The sequence below is a fragment of the Aethalodelphis obliquidens genome, unplaced genomic scaffold, assembly GCF_003676395.1.
Source record: "Aethalodelphis obliquidens isolate GAN/ISIS:26980383/991018 unplaced genomic scaffold, ASM367639v1 scaffold9, whole genome shotgun sequence".
Lineage (NCBI taxonomy): Eukaryota > Metazoa > Chordata > Mammalia > Artiodactyla > Delphinidae > Aethalodelphis > Aethalodelphis obliquidens.
Window position 1 is genome coordinate 30,782,528 of NW_020837953.1, and position 11,964 is coordinate 30,794,491.

General features: G+C 42.5%; 1 protein-coding gene across 4 annotated transcripts in view; it reads right to left on the reverse strand.

The window, feature by feature from the left end:
• The window catches only part of MED18 (mediator complex subunit 18), a 7,073-nt gene extending 4,368 nt beyond the window's left edge, over positions 1–2,705 (reverse strand). The window contains exons 1-3 of one of the 4 annotated variants that reach the window (XM_027109465.1): positions 2,543–2,705; positions 1,855–1,937; positions 1,457–1,598 (exon numbers count right to left, since the gene is read on the reverse strand). In XM_027109465.1, coding sequence (XP_026965266.1) covers positions 1,457–1,529 — 73 coding nt within the window. In that variant the 5' untranslated portion in view covers positions 1,530–1,598; positions 1,855–1,937; positions 2,543–2,705. Of the gene's footprint in view, positions 1–1,456; positions 1,599–1,854; positions 1,938–2,198; positions 2,250–2,542 lie in introns of those variants that run through there. The other 3 variants (XM_027109463.1, XM_027109464.1, XM_027109466.1) reach the window with 3 other exon arrangements.
• Positions 2,706–11,964: the final 9,259 nt, after the last annotated feature.

Genomic DNA, 11,964 nt, shown 5'->3' on the forward strand with positions numbered 1-11,964 from the left:
TTTTTTTTTTTTTTTTTTTTTTTTGCGGTACGCGGGCCTCCCACTGTATGGCCCCTCCCGTTGCGGAGCACAGGCTCCGGACGCGCGCAGGCTCAGAGGCCATGGCTCACAGGCCCAGCCACTCCGCGGCACGCGGGATCTTCCCGGACCGGGGCACGAACCCGTGTCCCCTGCATCGGCAGGCAGACTCTCAACCACTGCGCCACCAGGGAAGCCCCCACTTTCTTTATGTTTGAATATTTTTAATACTAAAACAATTTTTTAAAAAAGACTACTAGCTGTTGTGTGAGAAGAGAAAGACGATCAAAAGTGGAAGCAATGAAAAAAAAAAAGTGGAAGCAATGTAATAAGTACAGGGTTACTAAAATAGTTCAGGCAAAGGATGATAAACCAGGATGTGGTACTGCAGGTTGAGAAAAGACTTATTTAATACATATTTTGGAAGTAAAATGAATAGGATTAGAAATGGACTACATGTGGGGGTAAAGTAAAAAATGTACATTGACTCCTGAATGTATGGCTCAAGCAACTGGTGAATGACAGTGGCACTTACTGAGATGGGAAAGCCTGAAGGAGGTGCAGCCTGAGGAGTGAAAATTAACAACCCTATTTTGTTCACAGTAAGTTACTAAATGGATGATCTGAATTAAAGTCTAAACTCTTGCACTAAACATTGTATGACGTCCTGAAAATCATTACCCCCTCTGGGTCTTGAGTTTTCTCATCTGGGAAAGTTACTTCACTTCTATTTCCTGATCTATAAAATGGAGCTAGTTAACAGTATCATAGAATTACCATTTGATCCATTAATCTCACTTCTGGGTATTTATCTGAGAGAATTCGAAGCAGGATCTTGAAGAGATATTTGCACACCCATGTTCACTGAACATTATCCACGATAACCAAGAGGTGGAAGCAACCCAAATGTCTGACAGATGAATGGATAAAGAAAATGTGGTACATATATACAATGGAACATTATTCAGCCTTTAAAAGGAGATCCTGTCACATGCTACAATATGGGTTAACATCGAGGACATTATACTAAGTGAAATCAGCCAGTGATAAAACGACAAATACTGTAATGATTCCACTCATATGAGGTTATCTAAAGTAGTCAAAATTAGAAACAGAAAGTAGAAAGGTTGTTGCCAAGGGCTGCAGGGAGGGGAAAGGAGGAATTAGTGTTTAACGGGAATAGAATTTCAATTCTGCAAGATGAAAAAGTTCTAGAGATCGGCTATACAACAATGTGAAATACTTAACACTACTGAACTGTATGCTTAAAAATGTTTAATATGGTAAATTTAATGTTATGTATTTGTGACCATAATTAAGGGTTAATTGAAAAAAAAAAAAGGTGCCAGAAATTATGCAGGCTGCCTTTGTAGAACAGCTTCTCATCTCCGCGGAAGCTGAACAGAAAAGAGGAAAACAAGCTCCCTGGTTCACTCACCCTGCAGCAGGTACTCCATCATGTTAATGGTGCCCCCGGTGACAGGCATCATGGTGACTGGAGGTGCCTCCATGTTACCTGTTTAAGTTGAAAACGACAGAACTGGACTCGGAGTCCCCCGTCAAGTAAACACAGGATACACCTGGAGAAGAGTTATACTTGTTAATACATCAGAGAGGTGGAGAGACACCAGATCTGCTTGGGTCATTGGCCTTGACATGAAAAGATTCATTCATCCATCCATTCAAAACTTTTTGAGTAACTGCTATAGGCCAGTTTCAGGAACTGATGATACAGAAATACACAAAGGAGGCCTGATCATGGAGTTACAGCATAATCTTTTAGTCTCCAGGTCTAAAATCTCTAACCGTTTTCTGTGCAATAACTAAGTCTCTCACCCTGGAACTCAATGTCTTCCTTCTAAAACGGGGCCAACGATATTTAACCCCCAAGGCTTTGTTGCTCAGACGACAAAACGGACCTGCAATAATAGACGGATTGAAAGGTGACTTAAAGAATCTTGTCTACCCCTCAATTTATAGATGAGGATATTGAGACTTGGGGAGGAGCCCAAGGACACACAGTAGGTCGGTAGCCGAACCTAGACCAGACTAAAATCTATGCGTTCCACCTCTCTGAATCAAACGCCTTTTAAAGCTAGCCAAGCGGAAATTCTTTTAATTGATGGTTTTGGTCCTCTTAAGCCAGCGTCAACGCGTGCCCACTTACACCAAAAACACACCTCAGGGCTTCCCTGGTGGCGCAGTGGTTGGGGGTCCGCCTGCCAATGCGGGCGACGCGGGTTCGATCCCTGGTCCGGGGGCGGGGTCCCGCATGCCGCGGAGCAACTGGGTCTGTTTGCCGCGGCTGCTAAGCCTGCGCTCTGGAGCCCACAAGCCACGGCTGCTGAGCCCGTGTGCCACAACTGCTGGGGCCCGAGCGCTTGGAGCCCGTGCTCTGCAAGGAGGGGCCACCGCAGTTAGAAGCCTGCGCATTGCGACGGAGAGAAGCCCATGCGCAGCAATGAGGACCCAGCGCAGCCAAAAATAAATTAAATAAATTAAAAAACAAAAAACACACACACACCTCAGCGCGCGTTCTAGCCTCTTTTCGCAAAGCGAGGAATTGTATCCACCAGAGCACCTCTGAGCTTTTTAGCGACAATCAGCCCCCAGCCCTAAACTTGAAGACCCTGGGAGAGGGTTAGACTTCCCTCTCTTCTTCCCACTTCCGGCAAATAAGGTTTCGTTGCTCAAACCTCTAACACCACCACTCCGCGACGTAAGGGTGCCGAGAAGGCATAAAAATCCACTCTGCTGTCCGGCAAGCAGAAGCGCATGCGCAAACTGCGATGCTTCGGAGAAGCTGGCGGCTTGCTTTCGAACGTTCGTCTGGGAGTTACAGGGAACCTTGACGTCATAGGCCGTCCTCCAGGAAAATATTTATTTTTTTCTGGTGTGACGACCTGGAGATGTCCAGGAAATCTCTTGAACTGACAGGGGGAAAAGAGAGCTTGGGGATGAGAGCTGCAGAAAAAGAGAAGAGATTGTTGTAAAACAAAACTTCTTTTGGTTGGGTACGTGAAGATAAAAAGGAAAGACACCTTTTACTGCTTAGCAAACTGTTCTGAACAATTGGGGAGCTCAGTAATACATTTAGTATTTGTTCACTGTTCTGTGTTTATTTTACCTCAATTTAAAAATATTGGGAGATAAGTAAATTCAATGAATATTTATTGAACCCTGCTTATGTTCAAGCATATAAAATGCAGGCAAAGAGTGAGCTAGAGTGAGGTGATTGAGGCACTCTCCTGGAGGGAAAAAATTTAAGGGGGCACCAAAAAACTCAGTAACAAAAAATTTTTAATGCAATATTTTACAAATTTAATGCAAAAAAAAAATCCTTTATGAACAAAGTGTCAGAAATTTAAAGTTGATATTCATAACAGCCCTATGACCCGAGTATAATTACGGTAATTTTATAGATGGCGAAACTTAGGCAACAAAATGTAAAATAACACCAGAGGGAGTTGAGAGGCTGGGATACAAATTTAAGCCGCTGACTTCAGAACCCATGCTCTTAATTTCTACACTATACAGCCCCTTCTTACTCCAGTTCCCCTGCTGTAACCCACAATATCTCCCACTCGTTCACATTTTTGAAAACATTCCTATAACATTTGCCCAAATTATAGCTGGCATTTGAAAAGTAGCATTAAATCAAATTAAAAAAATAATAATGGGTAAGGAATGGGCAAACAATATGGTAAAACTTGGACAAGGCTTAGGAGCTATAGGGATGGGTTTCTGTGATAAGGATGTGAGGCCTGGAGCTTAGGATGGAACTCACTTCCGTCTTTTGCCAGTACCCAGCTGTGCAACCTTGGGCAATGCACTTCCCCTCTCTGAGCCTCAGCTTCCTTTTTTATAAAATAGAGTTAAAAATAGTACTTTCTAAGAGGGAGGTTGCAAAAATAAAATGAGATATTTATGAAACACTTAGCATAGTTCCTGGCTTATTGTAGGCAATCAATAAATGGTAGCTATTATTATTCCACTTTATATTTCTCATTTGAGCAAGCACATTCTATCTTATTGAATATATTTTGTGCATGTCTCATCTCCCTAGATAGATTATAAACATCTTGAAGGGAGGAATCATGTATTTTCTTTATATATATGTGTATCTTAGCTCAGGCTGCTATAACAAAATATCATAAACAAGGTGGCTTATAAACCACAGAAATTTATTTTTCACAGTTCTGGAGGCTGGAAGTCTGAGATTGGGGTGCCAACATGTTTGGGTTCTGGTGAGAGCCCTGTTTTGGGTTGCAGGTTGCCAACTTCTTGTATCCTCACATGGTGAAAACCAGAGCAAAGCAAACTCCCTCAGGACTCTTATAAGAGCGCTAATCCCATTTACGAGGGCACTTCCCTCTTGCCCTCATCTAACCCTAACCACTCCCAAAGGCCCTACCTCCTAATACTGTCACATTGGGGAGTAGGGTTTCAATGTAAGGATTTGGCAGGGGGACAAAAACATTCTATAACAATGTGTTTTACATGTAGTGGGTGTTCAGAAATCTTGTTGAACACATCACGATAACTACCAATTATTGAACAGTTAATATACCCAACTTTATATATGTATAAATATGTCAAATACTGCTAAAAGGTAGATATTACCATCTCCACTTTACAGAGGAGGAAAAAGAGGTTCAGAGAGGTGAAGAGACTTGCCCAAAGCCAAATCGCCAGCAAATGGCAGGACTCAGGTTCAAATTCAGTTCTTTCATTCAGAAACCTATCTCTCTACCATGCTACCTTCTGAATTCATGGGCTCTTTCTCCACAGTTAAGTTCCCCAATTATTACAATTAGTGGCAACAAAGGAGGAGAGAAGTCCATACATTGTTTCCTAACCCATCACTAGGCTGGGCTCAAAGGATTAAGACTAGCCCTTGGCCAGTCTTCATCAGACCTGCAGACCATCAACATGGTTTGTAGCACACACTCAGCTTTCTAGAATGGCCTGATAGAAATTAAATAGATCTACCCCTGTGTTATCTGCAATGCTAGGATATCAACCTTAGTGTTACAAACTAGTGTTTCCCCAGGAATGGCTGCTTCCTATATGCATAGCCCTTTGGAAAAAGTATGACTGTTTCTTTTCAACCTAATTGTCTCCAGCATCCTCATAAGTTCATGCTATTCCTCCAGTCAGAGTAAAAGCCAAAGCCCTCATTATGGCTACACGATCCACCCTCATCACCTGTTACCTCTCTGACCATCTCCATCTGTGCCTGCTCCCGCCCCATCTACTCTACTCCGCTCTTACTAGAACATGTCAAGGATGCTCCCATCTTAATTGTTATGCAGTCTGCCTGGAGCTCTCCTTTCCACTGAACTGCAGGATTCACTCCCTTGTTTCCTTTTGGTCTCTGCTCAAATCTTTATTAGGGGGGCTTTCCGTGATCACGTATTTCAAATTGTAATCCACTATCTGCCCTGTCTTCCCCCATACTGTGCTGTATTTTTCTTCACAACACATTTGACTAGGTGACACACTGCCTGCTTACCAGTTTACAGCCACGAGCACTTGAAATGTGGCTTGTTCAAACTGAGATAAGCTATCAGTGTAAGATACACACCGGATTTTGAAGACTTACTATGAAAAAAATGTGAAATATCTTGATAATTTTATATATTGATTAGAGGTTGAAATGATATTTTGATAGCTAGGGTTTAATAAAATATTATTAAATTATTATTAAATTTAATTTCACCTGTTTCTCATTATTTTTTAAAATGGGGCTAGTATATGTAAAATTGCATATGTGGCTCACATTACATTCTATTGAACAGCACTGCTATGGGATCTAGATTTGAAGGTATGGCTTTAGAGCCAGACAGATCTAGGTTTGAATCCTGGCTACTGCTTATGAGGCCCTAGGCAAGTTATTTAAACTCTTAGGCCTTCGGCAGTGCCTGGCACATACTGTATGTTGTTGGTATGCAATGAATCAGAGTTATCATGAGGAGAATGGTTTAGGAACTGGGAAATATTTAATTTGGAAAAGACTTGGAAGTGTGGAACATAACATCTATCTTAAAGTATATAAAATTATAACAAAGCCAGGGGAAGAGGGGGGAAGAGGAATAGTTTACATTTATTGAGAATCAGGTGCCAGATACTTTGTACATATTTATCTCATTTAAACCTCACAACAATGGTGCTTGAGGGAACAGAAACCAAGTTACTTGCTAGTAACTGGTAGAGTCAGGATTAAAACCCAGATTGTCTGCCTCCAGAGATTTTGCTTACAGTCCTAAGCCACTCTGCATCCTAAGAAAAATTTAACTAATTTTGAGTAGTTCCAGAGGACAGGACTAGAACTGCTGGGTAGAAGTCATAGGGAGACAGATTTCGGCTCCATGTAAGGAACAATTGGTCATTGTGATGATGTCTAGTAATGAAAAGGACTGCTTGGATGAGAAGTAAACTCCTTTCCAGTGGAAATATTGAAGCAGAGATTATGGTAGAAAGAATTCTTGCCTGGAGTGAGAGATTGAACTGTTACATCGCCTCGATTCTTGAACACTAGCCACTCTTAAGCCACAGCATTTACTTAAGAACAGAGTTCCAGGCGGTTGAGAAACACCTCCATATACATGTACATATGTATTATAAGACAAAGCCTGATAAACATGGACACAAAGTACATCTTAGAGTTGAAAAAATATGGTAGTTGAAACTTACAATTTCATAATTCATAGAGACCCGTAGCCTTAGTAATTCTTCACCTTTGGATTTTTTCCTATTATGAAAACCCCAACACCATTATTAATAGTAACCATCATGAGCAAACACCCAATGACAAATAATAAATAATACAATTCTGGCTCTTACGGAGTTTGGTTTGCAGAGAGACATGTAAAACACCCCAGGTTATTCTGTGCCTAGTATTCTTCACTGGCTGCTGACTCAAGGGTTCACCTTCCTACCCCACCCTCGTACGACAGGCAGCATCAGCCATTTCATCCTCTTAATCTCAAGGCGGAGACCTAAGAAAGTCTGTTGCAAAAGGGTAATTGTCCTATTTACTTGCTCCTTTCCACTTAGCCCAGCCAACCCAACCCCAGCCTCTGGTTGACCAGGTGTCGAGGTGCCTCAAGGGGATAGGTTATAATAGTTAATGTATTACACATATCCATAAAAGATTAAAGATTAGCTCTATTTTAGCTGAACTGTAACTGTCTGTTTGGGTTTCTCCCCTCTCAGGTCTGTCTGGGGAAGTCAGTGTTGTTTTCTATCTGAGGATAATTAACCCACTGGGTCTCGAATTTCCTAGACAGAGGCCCTTGAACAGCTCACCTTTAGTGTGGGCTTACTGGGTACCGTACCAGGCTCTGGGGTAAGCACTTTCTGTGAATCTGGATCACTCATTTACTCCTCACACCTGCCTTCTAAAGCAGGTGGTGTCCTTCCAGTCTCATAGCTGCGAGAATTGTGAGTCTGCCACGTGGTATCTTTGGAAGTAAAAGGTTTTGTTTCTGGTCCCCTAAGATTCATCATCATTAACCCCTTTTTTAGGTCAGAGGATCATATGCCATCATATACACTATCAACTCAAACCTTTCCTGGGGGAACACTCTATGTACAGCCCAGAGGAGATAAAGAAGCCCAAGGGAGTTCCATGGAGAAGCAAAAGGGCCTGGGTTAACACACTAGTGCTTAGCATTTAAGATGGGCCTTGGCATCAGGCTACTTGGGTTAAAATCCTATCACTGTCTAGCCATGTAAGCTTGGGCAACGTACTTTGCCTCTGTGAGGCTCGTGTTCTCATTTCTCCAATGGGGAGAAACTAGTACTTCCCTTTAAGGTTGTCATGAGAATGGACTGATTCACTTGGCAAATAGCAAGTATCAATAATAATTTTAACTATTCCAATTATGATTGTGGAATTCAGACTCTATTAAATATGGGTTAAAACCAAATAAACATGGGTCATATCTGGACTCAGCTGCATACTGGTGTGTGGCCTTGAGCCAGTCACTTAATTTCTCTGAGTTTGTTTCTTAATCTGTAAAACAGGGAGATGATCCACTTGACAGGATTGCTGTGAAGAGTACAGATGGCACATACAACGTGCTGAGCGTGTAATAAATATTTTCAGACAGTGCCTTCAAATAGTTTGGTTGAGGAGGCAGGGCATAAACATTAAAAATGGGACAAATGAAAATGTTAAGGAGAATTGGCACGTCTCTATACGGACACAGCAAGGCAAGCTGTGGCATAGTTTAGTCAATACTTATTACGGGTGCACCGCAAGCCGGGTGGGCATTGTACTGGGCTCTTAGAATACGAGTATATGCAAGACAACCTAAATCCACACCCCGACAGAGCCTACATTTTAGTGATAAAACATTACTTACCATGAAAAATGGTTACAAAAGAAATAATGTGAAAAATACTTATATTGTCATCTAAAAAAGGGCAGTTACAAAATCCTACGTGTGATATGTTTTTAACTATATAGTCTCCAAAGCATCCGTGCACAGAGGAAAAAACCAAAAACACTCTAATGCTAAGAATAATTGGTTTTGGTTAATGAGACCAGGGATTATTTTCCCCTCCATTTGTCCCTGTTTTCCCAATTTTTGATGAGCGTGTGTTACTTAAAAAGAAAAAAAAGCTTTAAACAAACCAAACGTCCATCCATAGGTAAATGGATAAACAAATTGGGATATATTCATACAACACAATAGTATTCAGCAATTAAAAAAAAAAGAACAGGGCTTCCCTGTTGGCGCAGCGGTTGAGAGTCCGCCTGCCGATGCAGGGGACACGGGTTTGTGCCGCGGTCTGGGAAGATCCCACAGCCGCGGAGCGGCTGGGCCCGTGAGCCAGGGCCGCTGAGCCTGCGCATTCGGAGCCTGTGCTCCGAAACGAAAGAGGAAAAAAGACGGAGAAACAAAAAAAAAAAAAAAAAAAAAAAAAGAAAAAAGAAAAAAGTACTGATAGACAAATCTAAAAACATTCTGAGTGAAAGAAACCGGACACAAAAGAATATATAATTTGTGATTCCATTTATAAGATATTCTGAAACAGACAAAACTAATCTATAGTGAAATAAATGAGATCTCTGCTTGCCTGGATTAAGGAACGGGAAGGATTGATGGCAAAGAGATACAAGGGAACTTTTTTGGAATATGGAAATATTCTTTATCTTAACTGTGGTGGCGGTTACTGAGGTGTGTATATTTGTCAAAACGCATCAGGCTGTACATTTAAATGGGTGCATTCGAATTGTACGTATATCTATCGCAATAAAATTGATTAAAATAATGAACAAAATTTCGGGTTTTTTTCTGGTTACAAGAGCATTTCCTGCTTATTGTGTGAAGTTCTAATATTTTAGAAAAAAGTTCAAATATTTAGGAAAAAGTTACTTTCTCCATTTTGAGAAATTGGAGAGTCAAAGCAACTTTAACCACAGGGTTTGTACACAGTGAATATTGGTAAATCAAAAAACAGAGTAGGAGAGAGAATTAACCCCATGAGGAAGCAAAGAAGAGTGAATAGAATGTTACACCCAGTAAGAACAACAGAAATCCAGGAGAAGCCCTGCTGGAGGATGAGGCCGTCAGGGGTGACAAGACAGGTGTGTGACCCCTAATGACACGCCCCCACAGGTGGGAAGGAAGTGAGAATGGAGGTCGGAATAGGTGAACTGATAAGGAATTGTGTGTCACTGGCTTTTCTACTTGCTCTTAGGGTTCTATCTTCCCATTCCCTTGGGGGAAAGAGTGAGACTGTGACAATGACAAAAATCATGATGGCAGAGAAAAGCTGAGAATAAATGAAGGAGGAAGTGGGCACAAGGTCCTTGGTAATGACCAAGTCAACCAGGGAGCTAATTCCCAAGGACATTGTTGTCCTTCCTGCTTGGCCAGTATCGTTGATTGATTCCCCCATTTGTCCTTCGTGGATAGACTTGTATTAGTCAGCAATTACGCACCAAGAACGCATAGAAAGTCCCACCTTGGCATTCTTTGTGGATGCAAAAATGGTGGAAGACTCAGATCCCAGTCGCCACTACAGTGGGAAAAAGAAAACTAGTAATGACACTTAATAGTTCACATGTGCACAGCAATGTAAAGTTCACCAAGTATTTTTCATTCATTTCAGTCCAGTCTCCCACCATCAGGCATAAGAGGTAAGAGGAGGGGCAGTGCGGCAAAGGAGAAAGAGGCAGACATACCCCACCTAGGCTGAGATGCCAACTCCACCTCCTATAAGCCGATGACCTCAAGCAGTGACATCCTCTCCTATGGCCACTATGAAGATAAAGAGACATGTATATGACACACCTAGCACAGTGGTATGTACTGTGACTGGATTGCTGGTACTATGGTCATCCCAATCTTACGGATGTGGACGTGGCTCAATGGAAGCCATGAAAAAATTGTAAGCAAGAGATGAGACTTTCTGAGAAGTCTCCAAGTTGGAAGACTCCTTCACCACTGTTGTCTGCTCTTCCCCCGGAATGGGCTGTTCAGGAAAGAGACCATGCCCAAGGGGTGATTTAGGGAAAGCCCCGCTGTCATGAAAGCATAGGATCATAGACTTAAAAGTGATCAACTCCAGGAATTCCCAGGGGTTAGGACTCAGTGCTTTCACTGCCAGGGCCCAGGTTTGATCCCTGGTCAGGGAACTAAGATCCTGCAAGCTGAGTGGTGCAGCCAAAACAGAAAAAGGGATCAGCTCCCTCTCCCCGACCCCACAGAATGGATGGGGAAGCCAAGGCCCCAGCGAGCAGAAGGGACTTGCCTAAACGAGTCAGCATAGAATGTCAATCCCTGAACAGTGGCCAGACTTTACTCTTGCTATTTCCTTCTGAACCCAAGCTCTCTAGTCATACAGATTTGGGGTCGATTCTTTATTTTTATTTTAAATATATATATATTTTTGATGTATATATGTCTTTTTTTAAAGTCTTTATTGAATTTGTTACACTATTGCTTCTGTTTTATGTTTTGGTTTTTTGGCTGCGAGGCATGTGGGATCTTAGCTCCTCGACCAGGGATGGAACCCGCACCCCCTGCATTGGAAGGCGAATCTCATCAACTCGGACTACCAGGGAAGTCCCTGGGGTCTATTCTTGACCCTGCGCTAACTAGCTGTGGGTTGTAACATCTCTGATGCTCAGTACCTGCATTTGTAAAATGAAATAATAGCATCTCACTGGTTTGCTATAAATATTAAATTATATGGTGCATGTCGAGTGCACAATAATTTAAACATGTGTACATTTCCCATTTTACAGATGAGGAATTGAGCCTTGTTGAAACTTCCCTTGGCTCAGGATTGTACCTAAGGTCAAAGAGTGAGCCTAGAAGACACTGAAGAAACCTCTGGGTGAGGACTGGGGCTGCACAGCGTGAGCCAAGCTCTCCTTGCCCCTGTCAGTGGGAGTCACCCTTCTGTTCAGGAGCTCAAGAAGACATTAGCCACCCATGGTGACCTTCCCTGCCTCTGAGCTCTCGGTGCATAAACAGGTTGTGAAACAACCTGGGCAGTGACTCAGCCCGGGGCCTGTTCTGCTGGTCAATGCAGACAGGCTGGGGCTGTTTGGTTGAGCCTTGAAAGGACATCATGTCTGACAAACATGTTGCTTGTCAAAGCCCTGATGACGGTGTCAAGCGCAGACTGTGAACTCTGGTCCCTGAGGCGTCACAGATGACTGAACTGGGGTGCTTGAGTTGTAGACAACATCTCCTGGTTGTTAGTCTGGTCTAACAACCACCCAGGGCCAATGTCATGAAGAGGGAAATAGAGGCTGGGGAGCCTCTATTTCTCAAGAGGCAGCTTGACATTTTGGCCAGGGTCTGAGCTTTTGGTGTCCACATTGTACAGACCTGAGTTCAGATTCTGACTCTGTTGCCTATTGTCCTTGTGACCTTGGACGGATGGCTTACCCTCGCTAGGTTTCAATGTCCTTATTCT